Raw genomic sequence first — 23564 nt, forward strand, 5'->3', positions numbered from 1 at the left:
AGTTTTGACCTCTTTCGTGAGAGAAGGTCCAGATGATGGGGGAAATTGAGGATTGCAAAGAGCAAAAACATCTTCTGGTATAGTATAAGTCTCTATCCTCCACTGAATTTGAGGGATCCTGATTCACTGGTGCTGATGGGGTTGGAGATAGTGTCAGTAGTTGAGGCTCTGGTTGGGTGTTTCTTGCTTTGACTGACGGCTCCCGATGTTTCAGCTTGCATGGTACCAGTGGAATCAATGTTGCTGGTACGGGGTCCAGTACCAATAGAAGCCTGATTTTATGGGCTTTTGTGTTATGGCCATGGGACTTAGGATGGTCTAAGTCATTATGTGCTGAATAAGCAGGGTTGCTTGAGTTAGGCAGAACTGTAATGGTCACCTTCAAAGCAGACTTAAATGTAGTGTTCTCTGCTTTCCTGATGAGAGTCCATGGATATGGATTCCCTTTCACCAGTCACATTTCATGTCAGGAAACACACTTCATGTCGGTTCAGGCTGATATAAGTGGGGGAATGGAGGCCTCTGCCTTGGTCTGATTGCAGCCTCATTGCATTCTCCATGAGGTGCTTTCTAAGTCAGTTCCCACACTTCACGGGCATACAGCTAGGGAAATAGCGACAGAGATCACATTTATCCATGACATTTGCCCCCCTGGGACAGTACAGACAGCGTCGATGGGTGTTGCTGACAGAGAAGGAATGAGGGCAGAAAAGAGTTTTTGAAGCCTAGAGTTCTAGGCATAGTCCATTACCCATGACAGGTATGTGCATGTGTGGTGGGGAGTTAGTTTAATAGTTTCCTGCCGCGGGAGCTATGTACACAATTCACTGAAGGCAAACTTTGAAATATTTTCAGATTGAAGAACGACGAAGAAACAGCAGCTCCAGACACTGGAGGCTCTGACCCAGGTGGTCAGGGTGATCAGTTGGCTCTGCACTATATGTACTATGGTTGAGGCACTAGGAGAGCAAGGGTGCATGCATGGACTAATGGATGTTGCTTGCAAAAAATCTCTCTAACTCTGGCTGCATGGAGCACATGAACACACATAGGAACTAGTACTTGAAGAAGAATGGGTGTTAGCAGGGTGGCACACTGTTCATCTTCAATAGAGCACCAGTATTTTCTTCATCTTGCTTTCCCCATGGAATCGTATCCTACAGAACAGATGACACACCTTGCTGGAATCCTTGTTCCCTCCCCAGTGTTGGCCATAGCAGGAGTTGGTGCCGAGACATGACTGTTTAGCATTTATTTCCTCTTTAAAGGAGAAGATTGTTTCTCAAAAAGGTTCCAAACTAGAGGATAGAAATTCAACATTAGTAGTGTTACGGGGGAGGTGTGGAGGAATTCAGCCTGCTCTTAAGAGCATTTTACATGTCACTTTATTAACTTGCCTACGAAGAACTTTGGTAGCTTTGTAACAAGTCAACAAATAGTGTTTGGAGTCTGTTCCTAGTGTTAGTAAAAGCAAAATTTAAAGACAGAAATGTGACATTCTAAGATATCAGACTTCCCTCCTTCAGCCAGTAGGCAGACCATAATTTTTATGGTGTCAAGTATCGTGGGGTAGCCGTGTTATTCTGTATCTACAAAAACAAGTCTGGTGGCACCTTAAAGACTAACAGATTTATTTGGGCATAAGCTTACGTGGGTAAAAACCTCACTTCTTCAGATGCGTAGAGTGAAAGTTACAGATGCAGGCATTATATACTGACACATGGAGAGCAGGGAGTAACTCATCTGAAGAAGTGAGGTTTTTACCCACGAAAGCTTATGCCCAAATAAATCTGTTAGTCTTTAAGGTGCCACCAGATTCCTTGTTTTCATAATTTTTATGTTAATGTTTATATAAGTACATACCTTTCATCCTGAAAAATCCCAAAGCACTGCTGAGCCTTCCCTGCTTCCCTTTCATGAAGCCTTTCCATGCTGAGATAGGCAACCTTCAGACCTCTGTTATTTAAATTTAAGACTTTGGATCTAGACAAAATATTTAAGCATCTTGCTAATCTGAAGAGAAGATTAGATGCTTGGAAAACAGATCAAAGAGATTGTTGGTGCTTGGGCTATTCCAGTTGCTAACATGTCCTGTTGCATTTAGAGAAAATGTATTTCTATTTTGCTAAACTTGCATGATGATATTTTAAAGAATACTTGATTTGTGTATTATACTGCTTCCTAATTCCTCTCAAATTGCTTTATATATTTATATTCAGACAAAAACTGTTATGACAAAATTAAGATTGAGTACATTATTAATGTAGGATAAAGTACATTACAAAGATGACTTAATATCCCTAACCACGCATTATGAACCCAGAAAATTCAGAATTAAGGTTAAACTTAAAGAAAATCCCAACATATTCAGGTATGGACATGTACAGTTCCGGCACCCAAACAACCTTAACTCAGTCCTGTAGTGATATCATGCAATAACCATATGATTAAGGCATTTTAGTGTTTGTGGTCCCATAGCTGATTACACTGATTTTTAAAGACCTTTTTCCTCCCTCATGGCATTGTTAAAGGGGGAGGATGTAATTTGAAATTAACTCCTAAATTATTTAATTAATGTGTAAATTCTCAGAAAATTAATCATTTAAAAATACATGCTATAATTTTGGAGAGGACACATTAAAGCAGGAAACTAGGATTCAGAACTCAATGACTTTTCCTAAATCTGTTGCTGATTCATTATTGTTTGCAGTGTTGTTGTGGCCATGTTGGTCCTAGAATATGAAAGACAAGATAAAAGCTATTACCTCAACTATTAGTCCAATAAAAGCTTTCACCTTGCCTACCTTCTCATTGATTCATTATGTGAATTTATGTAATCTTAGCTTCTGTGTCTCCATTTACCCATACAGATAATGGTTATATCATACTTAACTATCTCAGAGATAATTATATGTTACTTAAATATGCAAGATGCTTTATAGGGCCAATAAGGCAAAGTGCCAGACCCCAAAAAAATTATACTTAAATTTAAGACACGGTACAATCAGTAAGACAAAGGACCCTTCATGTGCAGCTGGGACCCCAGGATGCTGGGCATGGGGCTAGCAGCAGAGCCCCCCTAAAACGTGGGGGTGCTTCAGCACACTCCTAGTTCCCCGGTTAAACGTTTAACCGAGAGAATTTTAATCAGTTACACGGTTATTTTTTTTTATATGTTATGTACATCCCTAGTCCATTCATTCTCTGATCTCTCCACTTGTACTAACTGACGTAGTTTGAGGTGGCCCTTGTCCACTAGGGACTGTGTTACCGTGGATTTGAGGGGTGTGTGTACCCCAGAATGTGATCAAGCTAACTGCAGCCATATTATGTGCATTCAGACACCATAGATTAATAAAATGGAACACCACAGAGTTAAGGATTAATTTGAATAAGCAGGCTTTTCAAGGCCAAGTCAAAACTAGCTGGTGGTTTCTGCCGAGCAGAATGGGAGGAGGGAAGAGAAAAAGTCAACAACTGAGACAAAGAAAGTGAGTGGACGGAGAACCTTGAATTTGGGCACCTTTGATCTAGAAGTATTATTCTGATTAAGATTGTTAGGAATGTTTGTTAAGTAGTTTACTGAAAGTTAGGAAAAGTGATTATTTAGTAGGTGTTACTATGACCAATGTGTTTTTAGAATTTAGTTCTGAGCAGTCCTCTGAAGCCATTTTAAGAGATTTTTTCCTGACACCTTTTCTCTCCGGCGGGTGAACAACTGGCCACTGCGAACCTGCTGTTAATTACTCAATACCATTCCAGGTTTTAGTTGAATATTTGGGATGTTCTAAACCTTTTGCATATGTCTGTGTTTGCTTAAAGCTAATAAACTGCAGTTTCAGATAGAGCATGCTTACTTGCATTAATCTTTCATCAGATGGAATTGCTGTGTTCCTAATGATTTATACTTGACACTGTCTGGAGCAAAACAGTAAAGTTACTACTGCTGTGGGTTCTGAAAACCCTGGGTAACAACTGAACCAGGATGGATTCATTTTTCACAGGTGACTGAAGAACTCTCAGATAGCAGTAACTCTGTTATTGGTGATCTGATCTGGATTTGAACTAGCAGTCTACAGGTGAAGAGTGGTCCATCTTATTTCAGGGACTACTCCCTCCAGATACATAATTTTAGTTAAAATTAAACAGCACAGCTTCCGATAATTACTATATGGTTTAGGTAGTGTCATGACGATTCAAACTGAGTGACTAGCCTCTGAAGAAGAAACTGTCTTTGAAAATATTTGTTTTCCCACTACCTAAAATGAAAATACTGCAAATGTTTAAACATACCTCTTGCATGTGGCAAATAGCCATAAAAATTGTCAAATATTTTAGTCTGTATAGAGCACTAAAAAAATTTAGAAAAGGTTGCATATGAGAGCTTATTCATCATGGACACACCTTAACAAGGTTTGTTAACCAAAACAACAAGTCTCTGAAGCAATGAATTAGGAAGCAAACTATACAAAGCATCAGATTTTTTCCTTTTGAGACTTTGTTCCTGAAGACCATGTTAACTTAAAAGCTCTGAAGACTCCTGTTGATTCACAAAACACATATAACATAGGTAGTGGCGGTGCAAACTTTCCTGCCAATGTTAGTCTCAGGGCCACCTTTAGCAATTAAAATAATACAGTCTCATATCTTTTCAGTTCTTGGTGCTTGTGCTTAGATTGCCAACAAGAGTGCAGGCTGTGGTAGGTTTTGTGATATGGCAAACTCCATTTGAAATTAGCAAAGACAACTAGAAACAATATTTTAAAAACTATTTATCAACACAGTGGTTATTAGGTATCTTATAGGTGCTCTCGCTGGTTTGTGTTGGAGAGTTAAATTAAAAATTACGTGAGGCAGCAGTTGAATGTGATTTTATTTAGTTGTTATCACAAAGAAATGGTTATGTTAAAAATAGACAAGTCATAGCATTTAATTCAAGTCAGGTTTGAGGCTTTATTGCCAAACTAAGGAAAATGACTGTTTCCAAGACATAAGAACTCATATCCAAGCTTGCATAATCCAAGTTTAAAGATACTGTTTAAAGCTACAGCCCATAGAATGTCTTAGCAGGAAATGTGTATTTAAAAATAGGTATCATACAGAACACCTGATACATGCAGTATGGGGGGAAGCACACAGAAACTTAAACATTAATTTTTTTCTTTTAAAAACAAACCAATTTGCTTACAAAAACATTTCTCTGGATACACTAACATCACATATATATAAAATGCCTGAAAAACATTCAAAATAATATTTTACCTCTTACTGAAAAGATCTCAGTTCCAACAAAACTACATTTTTTCATTGGCTGCACTTAGGATTGTTAGTAAAGACGCAAGTACAAAATAAAAGTCCAGTAGTACCTTGCCACAGTGTCCAGTTCAAATAACAGTTGGCCAACAGACATCTCTTGAGCACCTCCACTGGAAATAATTTCAGCCTCCTTGCTCAACAATAAGATTACACCATGCAGTTATTGTCTACTCTGAAGTTGGAAGATGTGTGCCAAGAAGTATCAATCATTCCTTGTAACACCAAATGGGAAGTACTCAGGAAATTCATGGATAATTTTCAGTGCTTCATTGTAAAGCGCAAGATCTGAAAGAGGGACAGAAAATATTAAGACATTGTGACAAATGGATTAAAATGCTAACTAGCCCAATATAACAAGGTTGACACATTCTCTATTTTTACATTATGGAGTTTGAGAAAGTTCTTCCTCCTCCTTCAGCTAAGTCTCCCCATTTTTAGGCCTCTTTAGCTATAATTTCCTTTGACAGATGAAAACAAATATTTAGAAGAGGTTGTAGTCCAGAGTGCATGTTGGTAGTTAAGAGATGGGGAACAAAAAGGTAATTCCTTAGCAGCTATGCTGGTACTCCATGGTTTGGAAAAGTATTGTATTACTCTTGCTAACCTTCAGAACCTTGTATTATGAAAGTGGGTGCTACTGTTTATCCACTTTCTCTACAACGTCTGTTTATTTTACCTGCCTCATATTGCTTCTTGGGTCTCCTCTTGAAACTAGGTTTTTTGTTTTTCTTTTTAAAAGCTCTCTTCTCTTGGGAAATCCTTGTCATGGTTAACCATTTCTGTTGCCCTCTCTCTACCTGGTCTATTTCTTTATAGAGTTGGGGGGCGGGGGAGGGAGGGTGACCAAATTTAATTCTTCTGATGTTATTCACAGTCCTCTAGTCTTGACTAACCTACGTCATCCATAAATTTTGCTATCAAGTCATTTCTTTACTGCCACCAAACCCAATAAAGGGTGGGGGTACACCCCTCTTAGCCTCCTTCCAAGTCCAATGAAACAGACCAACAAACGAACCATATATTCCTGCTGTCTCTCAAATTTCTAATCTATGAGAAAGACTTACCTCATTATCTGACTACTGTTTCTTGACTAGCCTCTTGTGAGGGACTTTACCAAAGGCTTTAAAAAAAACAAAAAAAACCCAAGTCTATTGATTTCCCTTTATCAACCATTTTGTGGACACCATAAAGTAATTCTAATAAACCGGAGACACGTTCTCTTTATGGAAGCCATGCTGGTTTGTACTTATGTCATAAGTATCTAAAGTGTTTTATAATTAAGAAGTAATCTTTGTAAATTCCTCTATTGTCCTTCAGCCTCGCTTCCCCACACCATCAAAACACAATCCAATGAATGAAGGATTGAATCCAGAGAGTACTATGTGTACACATAGCAAGTATGTGCTGTGTTCAGAAACCAATGACAGGAGTGGTACAAATGATCTACATAAGAATACTCTCTTTGGCTTGAACCAGCTCTTGCATAGGGACTTTGACATTACTGTATTTATTTTTATCTTTCTGCTTTCTTTTCTGTTCAAGGTTCTGTAATTAAGACAAGTTACTTATGTAGCCTCCATATTTAAGTCTAAGGACTTTAGGGTTTTTTAGCAACTTTCTTGTTTAGGTTCTTTCTAACTAGCTTTCCCTAAATTCCTCTCTGCCCCCAAAGTTCAATACCATAATACTACATTTTGGTATGATCTTTCCTCTGAGAATATTGCATTATGGTCACTAACTCTGGAACAAAGCTCTGGCACTGCATGGAACCCTCTGTATCAGTAGCAGAGATTTCTGGAAGCAGCTTGTGAACGTGTAGAAAAAGCTCCACTCACCACACTGGCAACTCCCAGACGGACCTGACGCATGAGAAGGGATTAGCAGACATGCCCCTTCCATCACTGTGGAAATGTTGACAATCTAAAAAGTTACGTACGTTATTTGGAAGGCTTATCTTTTACTTACCAAAAGCGCTTTTATCTTCTCTGAACTGGACATATGACATGCACATGATAGTTGCCTGATTTGTAACTCTTCCCACTACTTCAATGACACCAGAGAGTTCTTCATCTAACTAGTGAACACACAGAAATTAAATCGTCACCAGATTAGGTTTACTATTTCCTGCATGTCACTAGTTACACACCCAGCTACAGTTTAGAAAACAATGTTTGTTACTGTAATTTGTCTGTTCCATTTCACACAATACAGTACTACTGAAAAATAAGTCTACAACCTAATTCGTTATTTAAAAGATCTACAGCTTTATAACCAAGAAAGGATTTAGTATTGTCTGGAACACATCGATTAGCAGCAACCCCTGGGAATCTTGGGTGGGTTATGTCCTTTACAGTACAGCTGGCTCACACTGCAGGCTGGTGCAAGGGGCACGTAGATGTGCAGCAGGAGAAGAGTTTTTGTACTCTGAGTGCGCTGCTACAATTGTGACAGGCTTTTGCCCAGACTGTGAAAGGAATGCTCTTCATGTGTTTCAGCAATAGGTGCCTATGCAGGAGTTACAACGTAGACCCTATGTTTAGGCACCTAAAAGTGAGTAGCTTGAGCCCAGGTAATGAAGATTAAAAAAAGAAAAATGAAAATCATCATCAAGGTTGGCAATCCAAAGGTAAGTGCTTTCTTAAGCCATTTCATTATTTCTGAACATCTAGAATTTATTTCCAGCCTACCAATGAATCTCGTAGACTATGAAAAACAGGACTTTCTTTCCAGAAGGATAGATTACCTTAGGGGCCTCTTGTTATATATATTAGAACAAGGGAGTACCAAATTCATGGCCATGAAAAACACATCACAGACCATGAAATCTGTATAGTATATGGTAAAAGCACACAAGAGACCAGATTTCACGAGGGAGACCAACATTTCTCAAATTGGGGGTCCTGAACCAAAAGGGAGTTGCGGGGTGGGGGTGTGTCACAAGGTTATTGTAGGGGGGTCAGCACTTCCGTGCTGTCTTCAGAGCTGGGTGGCCAGAGAGTGGCAGCTGCTGACTGAGGGCCCAACTCTGCAGGCAGCAGTGCAGAAGTAAAGGTGGCAATACCATACCGGGCTATCCTTATTTCTGCACTGCAGCTGGTGGCGGCTCTGCCTCCAGAGGTAGGCTCCCAGCCAGCAGCCATCACTCTCCAGAGAACGGTTTCCAAAAAGGAGCAGGCCTCAGCTCCCTCTAGGCATTTATTGCCCTTTCAGTACATGATCGGAGGAAAGAAAAAAGGTTAGGACCAATAATGGTAACTTCCAAAATGACACTTAAACTTACAGGCTCGCTCAGTTCAACAGTTGTATTTTTTCCTTCTCCATCCGAAAGGATGAAAAGTTTCCCCGATGGGTGAATCTACAAAGAGATTATTAAGTCTTTAAGTACATACCTTCAAACTATCAAAGCAAATTTCTTCTGAATTATAACTTGATTCTGTACTGTACATATCACACATTCAAGAACAGTAGAAGTGTGTAAAGTTAATTATTCCCCATGTCAGCTTCAAAATATTTTTTAAGATCAAAATTCTTACTTTTTACCACCAATTTACTACCCCCCCTACTATCTGTCAGAATAGCCGATTGAAAAAGCATCACTTGTTTTTAGCTACTTTCAGGCTATGTCTTCACTTGTTTTTAGCTACTTTCAGGCTATGTCTACACTATGAGTTTAGGGTGTGATTCCCCTGATTGTGTACACATACTCATGCTAATTCTCATCAAGCTAGCACAAGCATAAACAGCAGTGTAGCCATGGTAGTATGACTAATGACAGCAGAGGCATTGCTGAGTTGTACCGAGTACATACCCTATATTTTCAGGCAGGTTTGTACTCAGCACAGCTCAGCCATGCTTCTGCTTCCGCAACCAGTGCTACTGTGGCTACACCGCTATTTATACTCACGCTAGCACAATGAGAGCTAATGCAAGTATGTGTACACGAGCAGAGGAAGCACAACTAGCTTGTAGTGTAGATATAGCCTAATTTCTTAAAGTACAGTGCTTGTGATGCAAACACAACAGATCATGATTTTTAAAAGTATGGTTTTCACTAAAAGTTTTCTTAAAAAGTCAAATATATACATTGATGTTAGGTTCTGTAAAACCCTTTTAAACAAAATCAAAATTATGACATAGCTATAACAGCATAGAATTAGATACATTAACAATGAAGTGTTTGCTACATATGGAAGAAATGCAAAAAAATATTTATTTACAATATTTTTATAATAATGCCAGCTAACAGTATTAAATAATTTTTATTGTAGTTATTAAAAAGTGACCTTTTAGATGCTAATTAAGAATTAGAAAATTTTCATCTTATATATTTATCCAAAACAGCCAGTAGAGATCACATTTTCTAATTTTAAGAAAAAACCCACGACTCATGTTGAAACATAAGCTATCCATTCTTAGGTCTTTGTTTCTGTATTGTGGATTGTGTTTTTAAAACATAAGGCATGGATCATGCTCTGAAGGTCAGCACACCTGGGTTCTATCAAACCAACAAAGTAATAAATACCAGAGTGGAGAGGGTGCCACTGAGAACTTCAGACACAGACTGATATTCAACTTCATCAGCTGCTGAGTGCTTCCACTAACCTTAAAAAGTCACAGATCTCTTTGATTTTTTAAAAAAGAGGTTTTTTTTAAAAAAAATAAATAACAGATGACAGTCCCTAAAATTACTACAACTAAAAATATTAGAGTATTCCCCTTACCCCCCCTTATTCTTTCCCCTTACCAGTGCACTGAAGTTATTTCATTGCTTCTCTATAGACAGGTTTCACACAGCACCAGGGGAGAGAGTCATTTTAATAAGCAACTCCATCTTCCAGTAAGACAACAAAAGTTAGCAAGGGGTTATGGTGTAGTCATGGAAGTTTTCAGGGCAATCAGGTCATTCATCTGTGACTGACCCCTACCCTTTCTGGATGATCAGAGAGTAAAGGATATCTAAGTAGGGTGAATAAAAATCATTTTTTTTTAAATAAATCAAAAAAATCGGATTTTTTTTAAAATAGTTTTTTTCCTCAAAAAGCATTTTATCAAAAAAATCCAATCTCATCATGTTCCAATAGTTCATGGATTAAAGACCCAATCATATGTGGTTCCAGGGTCTTCTGTATAGATTATTTAGGTTAATCTTTCTATCTACCCAATGGGACTCAGTGCTCAGTCTAGAAGATACCATCAGAGATGCTTAGTTTTGCAGTTCTCAAACTGTGGATTTGTCTCCAGAGATAACATGCTTGTTAACAGCAAAAATGTTTTTCAAATAAATAAATAAATAAATAAAATAATATATAGAGGTGAGAAATAACAGACCTCGATCCTATTGTCCCTCTGCAAATTTGTGTACACTGAGTCAATCCCTTACCTCTCTCTAAAAGTGCAAAGTTTCAAAAAGTTCAATAAATAGAAGATAGTTGGGGGCGGAATAGATCTGGGCAAGGACAAGTAGTCTAGAGATAAATGTGAGAAGGGAGGGATAGGCAGTAGAAACAAAAGTGAAACTGTTTGAGCAGCATATTCCAGAAGTCTTGAATTCTTTCTTAGTGTAGCCTTCATTGATTTGAGCTCTACCATACCATTCTCTCGCTAGAAGGGAAAATCTATATTGCCAGCAGGTCGTCAAAGAGACCCAGTTTGGGAATATTTGAATGAAGTTCCTCTACCTGTGGGTAAGAGAGGCCTGGGTGCAAAATGCAAACAGAGCAACAAAGAAATGCAATGCCTGGTTGCCCGAATGAAACAACAGCATGAGAAGTGTTCCTTTCCAGGAGGCAGCAGCATTGAAGATGATGAAAGGTTGGTAAACTTTTTTATTTCATACTTCTTTCTTAAGGACTGCTTGTCTTCCCTCTGGACTATTCTTGAATTCTTATGTTTGAGCAAAAAAAATATAGTTGTTACTCTATGGTACTATCATTTTAGATGCAGTTGTGATAAAAAAATAAATAGCTGGAAATAGGCAGATCTTCCTTTTACAATTTCACCTTTAAAGTAGTACTGAAGGTCAGTGAATGCAATGAGCAATACTAAATGAGCAGTATGGTAATAATAATTAAATAACTGCATTGGCTTATTTTGTTTAGGAGAGTCCATCCTCAACATACAGGATTCTGAAGACTATCCACCTTCAAGATCATCATTTTCTATAGTTTCAGAGTTATCTGCCGATGATTGTGTTTGTCGCATCATGTATGTCACACAGCCACAGTATATCACCTGTAGCAAAAAGAAAAAATTGCCCAGTTTGTTTATGCAACAAAGTCTCCTTTCCATATGATTGAGAACCCACACTTAATTAACCTGGTTCAGTTATTAATAGGATACAGTCCACCCAACAGAGCAGCTGTTGCAGGCAAACTGCTGAATAAAGTGTATGAAAGAGAAATTGAGCAGTGTGCAAAAGGTCTAGAGGGTGAAATTGTGAACCTGAGTCCTGATGGGTGGAGCAATGTCCACAATGATCTTGTTGTATGTGCTTGTGTGACAACAGAAGAAGGGAATGTCTTCCTTACAGAAACAATTGATACATCAGGAAATGCACACCCAGCAGAATACTTACACGAAGTAGCAATAAAAGCTATAACAAACTGAAAAAAAAAGTGGGAGGAACCAAGCTAACTCTCCCTCAAGACATGCGATGGGACTCAGTAGTGGACTGTTTTGAGCACTTTATCAAGAACTGGCCTGATCTGAGGACAGTTTGTGAACAAAATTGTGAAAAAATAGATGGCACTGTCACAGCCAAAGTTCTCAACACTGGGCTTAAGAGAAATGTTGAACACACGCTGAGTACCCTGAAGCCTATTTCTGTAGCCTTGAACAAAATGCAGAGAGATAGCTGTTTTATTGCTGAAGCTGTTGAAATTTGGAAGGAACTGATTGAGATCTTAAAAAGAGAAATATGCAATGACAGAGTTAAATTACAAGCATTAAAAAAAACAAATGGGCAAGCACTATCTCCAGCTCATTTTCTTGCAAATATTCTCAATACTCGGTACCAGGGTCAAACCTTAATTGCTGAAGAAGAGGAGTTGGCTATGACATGGACATGGACATCCAGAAATCATCCCTCCATAATGCCAACTATAATAAACTTCAGAGCTAAGAGTGAACCATTCAAGAAATATATGATTGCTGATGATGTTTTAAAGAAAGTCAAACCAGTGAACTGGTGGAAGTCACATAAGCACTTGGATTCAGAGACTGTTGAAGTGATAATCTCACTTAACAGCAGTAGCTTCTTCTGCTGGTGTAGAAAGAATATTTTCTTCCTTTGGACTAATTCATTCCAAATTGAGAAATCGTTTGGGACCTGAAAAAGCAAAAAAGCTTGTTTTTCTTTTCCAGATTATGAACAAACAGGAAAATGAAGGTGAAGATGACTGAGCTAGCTGCAGAAGCCAATATTTTAAGTTTCTCACATTGACTTGGCGGTCATAGTCTATTTAAATTTTGTTTTGTTTTTGAAAATTTCATTTAACTATTTAGTTAAAAACAATTTTAACAAAAACAAACCTGATTTTAAAAAACTTGAATGTATATCTAAATTCAAAAATTCATATGCTTGTTTTGTTAAAATATTATATGTTTGCTGTTGAAGAAAAAAATCCAGAATATATAACAGTGTTGTTTTAGTTAAATAAAACAATTTTTAAATGTCTGTCTGGTGACGTTCTCCTCCTAATACAGCATGGCAAGAAAATCCTCCAAATATTAATGATTAACCTGTTGAATTGAAGATAGTTCACCTCCCAAAGACTTCATAAACATCTGCTTCAATTACCTTTGGTAAATGGAATAACCAAACAATCATTCATTTTCTGATATAGCTGTAAAACTAATCTGAAAAGTTTTCAAAATAAATCACTTTAAAAATCAGGGCTTTGGAGCTGTGCTCCGGCTCGGCTCCAGCTCCAGGCAAAAACCTGCAGCTCCACTGCTCCGGAGCTGCTCCATGCTCCGCTCCAAAGCCCTGTATTGTATAGTGTGTACCTTCTAAAAATTAAACCTACATCTATCTTTGAGTTGTGAAGAATATGTATTAAGGTTATAACAACCAACAAGAATGCACTTTTATGTTGAAATCCATTTTTAAATCAAGTCTTCCTGACTAAAAAAAAAAAACGAATGAGTTGTTTTTGCTGATACAGACTAACATTCTGAAACCTGTCTTCCTGACTAGTGATTTAAATCAAATCCACTCAGTATCTAAGATCACACTTACAGATTTTAAAACTTCCTTTGATGAAGCAAACGTATCACCTATCCTCAAACATGCAAAATTTGACTTATACTAAAGAAGCCTTCAGTCATGAACTGTCCTCCAGCATCCAACATCCCTTTTCTAAACAAGCTAATTTAGAAGCTAGGGGGGAAAAAACAGTTTCAAACACTAGCTGTCAGCATCCTGAACCTGTCGGACTTCAAAGCAGGGCACACAAAAGACAGCACTTGTTGTGCTGGTGGATGACTTCTTGTGTCCATATTCAAAGGAAGTACATTCATACTCATCATGTTAGACATCTTTGGGCTACTTGATATGATTGATCAACCAGATACTTCTGCCTGACTCCAAAAAATTGCAGGGGTTGGGGATAGACCAAAATTCCCTGAAATGGCTCAAGTCTTTCCTTTCAGAGTAAATCTGAAGAATTGCCAATAGCAATTTCTCTTCCACACTGTTTGATTTTATATGAAGCCTTTGGAAGAGCTAAGGAGACAATGCAGGCTGAAGTGCCAACAGTATGCAGACTATGCTCAAGTTGACATCTCATTTACATCAAACTTAAAAACGACAACTCCTTCCTGCTCTCTCAACACTTAGACAAAGTCAGTCTTTTGATGAAGAGCAGCTGGCTAATCCGAATTGATGCTGGTTGGTTCTGAAGTACTTCTTTCTTCCTATCGCTTCAATAAATACTCCCATTATCAAAGGTCCTTGATTATTAAGTTGGTCCACAGCATGGGGTCCTTTGAACAGCTCCATGCACTTGGATACCCAAACAGCTAGAGCAGTAAAACACCAACTGTGACTGGCCAGAAGATTGTGCCTTGTCTTTTTGAGACCAGCATTCATGACTTCCAGTCTTGATTAGTGCAAATTATGCCTACGAATAAAGCCAAATGCTAATCTGACTGGTACAAAAATGCAGTAGCCTGTCTGCCTAGCAGCACAGGTCCCAAAGGCTAGGAATACATCACCTGGCTCCAGGCTCAAGACTAGTTCTCTATCTCCAGTTAAAAGTCCAGTCTGTATATTCAAAGCCCTTCAGGAGTCTGACCCTCTTTACCTAAGGGATTGTTTCTCCCTCCACAACCACAGCCTCCTTCAATAAAACCTTGTCTGCATTTAAATGTTTTCATACTTTAATTATTATGGCATAGTTAAAGTGACAACTCCCACCCCCAGCGTAGACGCATTTATAACAGGATGATAGTACTTCCACTTTATTGCAGTTTGGTGAAGCAAACCAAGCTATACTATTCCGTCAATGTGCAAAGGCTGAAATAGTGGAAAAGCAACATCACTTGCCCCATAACCTCAGCAATGCTGAACACAACGCCATCTACAGCCTCAGAAACAACCCTGACATCATAATAAAAAAGGCTGACAAAGGAGGTGCTGTCATCATCATGAATAAATTGGAATATGACCAAGAGGCTGCTAGACAGCTCTCTAACACCACATTCTACAGGCCATTATCCTCTGATCCCACTGAGGATTACCTAAAGAAACTACACCATCTGCTAAAAAAACTCCCTGACAAAGCACAGGAACAAATCTGTACAGACACATGCCTAGAACCCCGACCAGGGGTATTCTATTTGCTACCCAAGATCCATAAACCTGGAAATCCTGGACGCCCCATCATCTCAGGCATTGGCACCCTAACATCAGGCTTGTCTGGTTATGTGGACTCTCTCCTCAGACCCTACGCTACCAGCACTCCCAGCTATCTTCGAGACACCACTGACTTCCTGAGGAAACTACAATCCATCGGTGATCTTCCAGAAAACACCATACTGGCCACTATGGACGTAGAAGCCCTCTACACTAATATTCCACACAAAGATGGACTACAAGCTATCAGGAACAGTATCCCCGATAATGTCACAGCTAACCTGGTGGCTGAACTTTGTGACTTTGTCCTCACCCACAACTATTTCACATTTGGGGACAATATATACCTTCAAGTCAGCAGCACTGCTATGGGTACCCGCATGGCCCCACAGTATGCCAACATTTTTATGGCTGACTTAGGGGACGAGAGCTAAGGAAGCATTGTTCTAACGCCCCTACTCTACTTGCGCTACATTGATGACATCTTCATCATCTGGACCCATGGAAAAGAAGCCCTTGAGGAATTCCACCATGATTTCAATAATTTCCATCCCACCATCAACCTCAGCCTAGATCAGTCCACACAAGCGGTCCATTTCCTGGACACTACAGGGCTAATAAGCAATGGTCACATAAATACCACCCTATACCGGAAACCTACTGACCGCTACACTTACCTACATGCCTCCAGCTTTCATCCAGACCACATCACACGATCCATTGCCTACAGCCAAGCTCTAAGATACAACTGCATTTGCTCCAATCCCTCAGACAGAGACAAACACCTACAAGATCTCGATCAAGTGTTCTTAAAACTACAACACCCACCTGCTGAAGTGAAAAAACAGATTGACAGAGCCAGAAGAGTACCCAGAAGTCACCTCTTACAAGACAGGCCCAACAAAGAAAATAACAGAACACCACTAGCTGTCACCTTCAGCCCCCAAACTAAAACCTCTCCAGCGCATCATCAGAGATCTACAACCTATCCTGAAAGATGATCCTTTACTCTCACAGATCTTGGGAGACAGACCTGTCCTCGCTTACAGACAACCCCCCAACCTAAAGCAAATACTCACCAGCAACCACACATCACCGAACAAAACCACTGACCCAGGAACCTATCCTTGTAACAAAGCCCGATGCCAACTCTGTCCACATATCCATTCAAGTGACATCATCATAGGACCTAATCACATCAGCCATACCATTAGGGGCTCGTTCACCTGCACATCTACCAATGTGATATATGCCATCATGTGCCAGCAATGCCCCTCTGCCATATACACTGGCCAAACCGGACAGTCTCTACGCAAAAGAATTAATGGACACAAATCTGACATCAGGAATCAAAATACTCAAAAACCAGTGGGAGAACACTTTAACCTGTCTGGTCATTCAGTGACAGACCTGCGGGTGGCTATATTACAACAGAAAAACTTCAAAAACAGACTCCAAGGAGAGACTGCTGAGCTGGAATTGATATGCAAACTAGATACAATCAACTCAGGATTGAATAAGGACTGGGAATGGCTGAGCCATTACAAACATTGAATCTATCTCCCCTTGTAAGTATTCTCACACTTCTTATCAAACTGTCTGTACTGGGCTATCTTGATTATCACTTCAAAAGTTTTTTTCTCTTACTTAATTGGCCTCTCAGTGTTGGTAAGACAACTCCCACTAGTTCATGCTCTCTGTATGTGTGTATCTATATCTCCTCAATATATATTCACTCTGTATGCATCCAAAGAAGTGGGCTGTAGTCCACGAAAGCTTATGCTCTAATAAATTTGTTAGTCTCTAAGGTGCCACAAGTACTCCTGTTCTTTTTGAGAATACAGACTAACACGGCTGCTACTCTGAAACAAGCTATACTAGTATAAAATACTTTACGTTGGTTTAAATGTGTCTATGCTAGGGTGCTGACTGGCAAAACTATGTTGGTAAAAACACCCACCATACCACCATAGTTCTCCAGGTAAAAAATTATATCAAGATCAAGCTTAGCATGTTCGACCATAACACTGAAAGCAAACAAGCCACAGGGAGAGACTCATTCTTCCAGAGAGAGCAGGGAGAACAGAGACATACTGGCATTGTTATTTCTATTTGGGTATACTTGCCAGATGCAACAGCACGGGGCTGTGTAAATATCGTAGCACTAGGCAGATATAATTTGAACTACTTGCAATTCATTTTTAAAGACCCACTAGATCCGAATTTGCTGGTGCCCCCCTACCTATCGTAAGCAGCGCAGGCAGCCGGGAGAGGAGCCACAGGTAGCGGGCGAGTACCCGGTGCAGAGCGGACCCCGCGGGGCTAGTGCTGCCATGCAGGGACGCCGGGGGTGGAGATGCGGCACGGAGCTACACAGGGCTCTGGGTCTGCGACACCTCGAGCCAGGACCGTGGGTAGAGCCTGCCCCGGTGCTGCCTGGCTCCGGGAGCGGATCCACAGCAAGGGCTGTGAGGGGACCCATAGCCGCCCCCTCCCGCGCAGCGTCGCCGAACCTGCGATCGAGGGGAGCCGCGCAGCCCAGAGCCTCATGCTGCCCTCGAGCAGAGTCCAGCAGCGGCCGACAGCCCCTCAGAGCCTGGACCCCGGGGACACGCAGGGAGGCAGCGGACTCCAAACCCTCCGGCCTGGGGAATCAGAGGAACCGGGCAGGGAGCGGCTAGCGGCGGGGGTGGGGCCTTGGCAGAGTCGGGGGATCCCGCTACCTTCTCCAGTCGGCCCACGAAGCAAACGGGCTGCCCGAGGTGCTGCGCTAGGTGGCTGGTGGCGATGCGGGGCCGCGGCCCCTCGTGCACGTCCCCCATGTGGAGCAGTCCCGAGGCTCGCGCCGCGCTTTCCGCGACAGGCCACAGATCCCCTCGAGCGGCGGGAAACCAGCACTTCCGCTCTCCGAGCCCGGCAGTCACCCTGGCAACAGGGGAGGCGGGGGGGCGGGGCTTCCTCTCAGGCCGCCAATCGAACGAGACAAAATGAATTACCGACGCCCTGGAGACGTAGTCAAACGGCGCTTCTTACTGCGTGGTGGTGTCTATGTCAGGTGTGAGGGTCAGGTGGGGACTGGCTGGAGATTGAACCCGGAAGCGAAGGTGCCAGTGGCAGCGCCAGGCGGTGTCGTGGTTCGGTTCGGGAGAGCGTCTGAGGCGGGTACGCGGTGAGTGAGCGGAGCGGGGCTGAGCCTTCCCCGCCGCGCGCCACAGTCCCTAGCGGAGGGGAGCCGCTTGGGGTTGCCCCTGCCCACACCCCCTGGAGCGCTGGGTGCGCAGAGGTGCTAGGGAGCGACTGGTCTTGTCTCCCCCCTCTTCCCCCCCCACACCTGTTGCACAGAGCTGGGGATGGAGGGCGGCTGATCTGGCCCGTCACTAACCCTTCCCTGTTCTGATCAGAGCCGTGACCCCAACTCGATGAAAGGCAGCCAGGTCATGTCTCCATGTGGGTGTGTTTCAGGAGGGGTTTGTGAAGGGCTGTGAGAAGCTGCTCAGACTTTATCTACATTTGAACATAAAGAACAGCTATACAGGGTCAGACCAAAGGTCCATCTAGCCCAGTATCCTGTCTTCTGACCGGGGCCGGCTCCAGGCACCAGCTTCTCAAGCAGGTGCTTGGGGTGGCCGCTCCGGAGAGGGGTGGCACGTCCAGGTATTTGGCGGCAATTCAGCGGACTGTCTCTCACTCCGCCTGGGAGTGAAGGACCTCCCGCCGAATTGCTGCCGCAGATCGCGATCGCGGCTTTTTTTTTGGTTTTTGTTTTTTGTTTTGGCTGCTTGGGGCGGCCAAAACCCTGGAGCCGGCCCTGCTTCCTACAGTGGCCAGTGCCAGATGACCTAGAAGGGAATGAACAGGTAATCCTCAGGTGAGCCATGCTGTGTTGCCCATTCCTAGCTTCTGGTAAACAGAGGCTAGGGATACCATCCTTGCCTATTCTCGCTAATAGCCATTGATGCACCTATCCTCCATGAATTTATCTAGGTTTTTTAAAAACCTTGTTATAGTCTTGGCCTTCACAACATCCTCTGGCAAGGAGTTCCACCGGTTGACTGTGTGTTGTGTGAAAAAATACTTCCTTTTTTTTGTTTTAAACCTGCTGCCAATTAATTTCATTTGGTGGCCCCTCGTCCTTGTATTATGAGAGAGTCAATAACGCTTCCTTATTTGCTTTCTCCACACCAGTCATGATTTTACAGACCTCTACCGTATTCCCCCTTAGTTGTCTCTTTTTCAAGCTGAAAAGTCCCAGTCTTTTTAATTTCTCCTCATATGGAAGCTATTCTATACCCCTAATCATTTTAGTTGCTCTTCTCTGTAAGTTTTCCAACTCCAATATATCTTTTATGAGATGGGGTGACCAGAACTGCACGCAGTTTTCAAGATGTGAGGATACCATGGATTTATATAGAGGCAATATGATATTTTCTGTCTTATTATCTATCCCTTTCTTAATGATTCCCAACATTCTGTTTACTTTTTTGACTGCTGCTGCAGCGGATGTTTTCACTTGAAATTATTTCAGTATAACTGAAGTTGCTCGGGGGTGTGAATAAGTTCCCCCTCTGAGCAATGTAAGTTATACCAACCTAAGCGCTGGTGTAGACAGTGCCATGTTGGCAGGAGAATTTCTCTTTCCAACCTAACTCCTGCCACTTATGGGGGCTGGAGTTAAGGCCTTGTCTACGCTACTGGGGTAAGTCAACCTAAGTTACGCTATGTAGCTTAGGTCAATGTAGCTTAGGTTGACTTACTGCCAGGGCTTTGGAGCGGAGCCCAGAGCTGGAGCGTGGAGCAGCTCCGGAGCAGTGGAGCTGCAGGTTTTTGCCTGGAGCTGGAGTGGAGCCAGAGCACAGCTCCAAAGCCCTGCTTACTGCAGTGTCTACACAGTGCTGTGTCTCCCGTCGACTTATCTTACTCCTCTTGTTTGGGTGGAGTACTAGAGTTCACCAGAGAGCGCTCTGCGGTTGATTTAGTGGGTCTTCACTAGACCTGTTAAATTGACCCCCATCCCTGGTAACTGTAGACATGTCTTAAGTCAGTGGTTCTCAAACTGTGGGTTGGGACCCAGTTTTAATGGGGTCACCAGGGCTGGCTTAGACTTGCCGGGGCTTGAGGGCTTCAGCCCTGGGTGGCGTGGCTCAGGTTACAGGCCCCCTGCCTGGGGCTGAAGCCTTTGGGCTTCAGCTTTGAGCCCCCCGGCCGGGGTGGTGAGGTCAGGTTTTGGCTTTGGCCCACCCGGCCGGGGCGGTGAGGTCAGGTTTTGGCTTTGGCCCCGACACCTAGGGTGGTGGAATTTGGGTGGGCTCAGGCTTCAGGGGTCATGTAGTAATTTTTGTTGTCAGAAAATTGGGCCTCCCCCCTCCTGTGGTCACAGTGCAATGAAGTTTGAGAACCCTGGCCTACGTCTATGCAGCTGTGCTGATATAGCACTTCTTGTGTAGATTTAGCCTCTATGCCCAGCCAGAAGGAAGTGCTTGGACCTAGGGTCCATATAGTGTTGGACCGGGCTCTTACTGTTTTTCTTCACAGTGGTGCAGTAAATTTGACTCCAGTGGTGTAATGTTACAAGTGGGTGAAAGGTCACGCACCTAAACAAGTGGTGCCTTGGGCGCTCAGGCCACAAAGCTCCCACTGATGTGAGCGCTTTCCTGTCTGGAGTGTAGTGCCTCAACCGGAACTGGAAGTGGGAATTGATAAAGGCTGTTGGTGGATGAGGCTGGAGGTGGAATTAGATCTTCAGGATGGGAGAGGAGACAAACTTTACTACCTACTGATGGTGCTGAATTGGTTCATTCTTTGAATATGTTATTTTAAGGGATAAGGGCTAACCACTTCTTTAAAAATATAAACTGCTTTTACTTTCACATTTTGAGACTCTCTAATTTAATAGGGGAAATCAGTGGGGGGGAGGGATAGCTCAGTGGTTTGAGCATTGGCCTGCTAAACCCGGGGTTGTGAGTTCAGCCCTTAAGGGGGCTACTTAGGGATCTGGGGCAAAATCAGTACTTGGTCCTGCTAGTGAAGGCAGGGGGGTGGACTCAATGACCTTTCGGGGTCCCTTCCAGTTCTAGGAGATAGGATATCTCCATTAATTAAAATTAAGTGGTCAGTATGGACCTGCAAAGGCCAGCCCTGGGAGTTGCTCCCCCATAGTGGGCTTTAAAAGTGGCTTTCTGCAGTGCTTGGGTCTCCTTTACCCAGGGAGAGCTGCTGCTATTCTCAGGGTCTGTGGGTGCAATTGGCTTTTCCTGCTGCCTCACCCATTGGGCACACCCAGTGCCAGGTCTCTCTTCCCCTTCACTGCCCAGTGTGCAAAATTGCCCCTCTCCCTTGACTGACTTTCCTCCCACTGCAGTCAACCTTCCACCATCACTGAAGTTGTCCTTGTAGTTGCTAAGGATCCTCATTCCATGTTAATTCTAGTTAGCATTTCCTTCTGCCTCTCACACCATCAACCATCCAATTCTCCTCAAGTTCTTCTCCTACTTGAGACTTTGAGTGTTCTTTCCTTGCTCATCTATGAGCTTGTTGACTGCTACTTTCTGTTGGTGCTCCCAAGGGGGTTTGGTCCCCCATCCCTTTGGTGCACTCCTGGGTATCTTCATCTGCTTCTTTGATCCCTCCCTCCCCCCATCTTTGTTGATAATCCACAATTCTACCTTTCTACCCCTGACACTTTCTTGTCTGTCCATGACTGCGTCTCTTCATATCACACTGACATACCTTTGCTAAACTCTCCCTGGACTGTCCTTTCCAGCACTCATTCTTGTGATCTTATTTGTCTATGAACCCATCATTTCCTCAAATCCAGGCTCTCATCAGATCTTGTCCTTATCTGCTCTTCTGTTTTCTATGACATTTCTATACTCTGCTGCATTTGTACCCATCCCCAGGTGCCAAATTTCTGATTCATGCAGTGATTCTTTCTCACTTGGACTACTGTGATTTCTTCGTTTCCAGCCTCTAGCTACTAGTCTCCAATCTATCGGATATGCTACAGACAAAATTGTGTTTTGCTGTCCATGTTCTCCATCCCTACACTAGTTCCCTGTCTTTTCCCAAATAAATTCAAACTAGTTCTTTTAAAGTATTTGTCGCAGGGTAGGTACACAGGGCGTCAGGTTGTTGGGGTATCAAAGTGGAGATTTAGCATCCTGTGGCCTGCCTCCTGTGTTACCACAGCTTCCCGGGCCCCCCAAGGCAGGGTAGTCCAGTAGCTGGAATCTGTGCTGTCTCCCTTTGGTGCAAGGCGGCGCGACCAAGTGACTAAAGTCAGTACGGCAGTCCTGCTGCATGGTTTGCCCCTCTGGGCATTAGCGGCCCCTGCTCCAGCGGGTCCTGACCCAGAGCCCTAGGGAACTGGTGCTTCCACAACCAGTCTCAGTCACCCAGTATCTCAGTTCCTCTCCCTGGGTCACTTCCTACCCTTCTTTCCAAGGCTGGTAGTCTCGTGATCTCCACTGTGTCTCTTTCGTTGTCGTTGGCGGTCGACTGGGTTGGTCTGTTGGAGCCTCAGTCCAGCTGACTTCTGGGTCCTGGAGCTCCGGCAGCCTCCCTGTAGGAGCCTGCAACACACATCTGCTCTTGTTGGAGCTGGAGCATGCCCAGCAGGGGTGAGGGGATGTGGCTTCCTTGGCTGACAGAGTGTAGTTAACCCCTTCTGAACCATTGTGGGGTAGGTACACCCTGTCACAGTATTCTTGTTCTTCTTAGTGTACTTGGCCTTTCAGAAAGCCTTTGACAAGGACCTTCACCAAAGACTCTTATCCTATGACTAATTAAGACTTGGTTAAGAGGGAAGGTTCTTTCATGGATCGGTAACTGGTTAAAAGACAGGAAACAAAGCATAGGAATAAGTGTTCAGTTTGCAGAATGGAGAAAAGTAAATACCAGGGGTCTCCCAAAGATCTGTACTGGGCCAGTGCTGTTCAACATATTCATAAACTGTCTGGAAAAGAGGAGTAAACAGTGAGGTGGCAGAGGCTTCAGACAATACAAAATTACTGAAGGTAGTTAAGTCCAAAGCAGACTGTAAAGGGTTACTCACAAAACTGGTTTCAGAGTGGGAGGGAACCCTGACACATGGAATCAGAGGAAAAGAACCTAATCAATCAAACTTCTTTACAGACTGTTTTAATGAAAGTTTGAAAAATGGCAATACTGTATTCAATGGAAAGTAGAGCAATTTAGGCAAAAAGGGAAACCAAAGTAGATAATGCAACACCTTTTCAGTGGACCATAAAATAACCTGCTTATACATACAAGCTTTTGGGCAGGGGTCGGCAACATTGGCACACAGCTCGCCAGGGTAAGCACCCTGGCGGGCCGGGCCAGTTTTTTTCATCTGCTGATGCGGCAGGTTCGGCCGATCGCGGCCCCCACTGGCTGC

The 23564-nt window shown here is 42.7% G+C and overlaps 2 protein-coding genes across 7 annotated transcripts in view; one reads left to right on the plus strand and one right to left on the minus strand.

The window, feature by feature from the left end:
• Positions 1 to 4855: 4855 nt before the first annotated feature.
• Positions 4856 to 18090, minus strand: RPA3 (replication protein A3). Of its 2 annotated transcripts, none has more exons than XM_034760520.1 (4): positions 17896 to 18090; positions 8597 to 8671; positions 7282 to 7390; positions 4856 to 5601 (listed from the first exon to the last, which is right to left on the minus strand). In XM_034760520.1, the coding sequence occupies exons 1-4, from the start codon at positions 17992 to 17994 to the stop codon at positions 5519 to 5521; spliced, it is 366 nt and encodes a 121-aa protein (XP_034616411.1). In that variant the 5' UTR covers positions 17995 to 18090; the 3' UTR covers positions 4856 to 5518. The 2 variants fall into 2 exon arrangements, with proteins under 2 accessions (XP_034616411.1, XP_034616412.1); XM_034760521.1 differs by lacking the exon at positions 17896 to 18090 and adding an exon at positions 11436 to 11530.
• Positions 18091 to 18149: 59 nt separating this feature from the next.
• The window catches only part of UMAD1 (UBAP1-MVB12-associated (UMA) domain containing 1), a 116045-nt gene continuing 110630 nt past the window's right edge, over positions 18150 to 23564 (plus strand). Inside the window, exon 1 of one of the 5 annotated variants that reach the window (XM_034760519.1) lies at positions 18150 to 18341. The gene's annotated coding sequence lies outside the window, so the exon portion shown is untranslated. Of the gene's footprint in view, positions 18342 to 18978; positions 19041 to 23564 lie in introns of those variants that run through there. The other 4 variants (XM_034760517.1, XM_034760516.1, XM_034760515.1 and 1 more) reach the window with 4 other exon arrangements.

This window comes from Trachemys scripta, chromosome 2, assembly GCF_013100865.1.
Source record: "Trachemys scripta elegans isolate TJP31775 chromosome 2, CAS_Tse_1.0, whole genome shotgun sequence".
Lineage (NCBI taxonomy): Eukaryota > Metazoa > Chordata > Testudines > Emydidae > Trachemys > Trachemys scripta.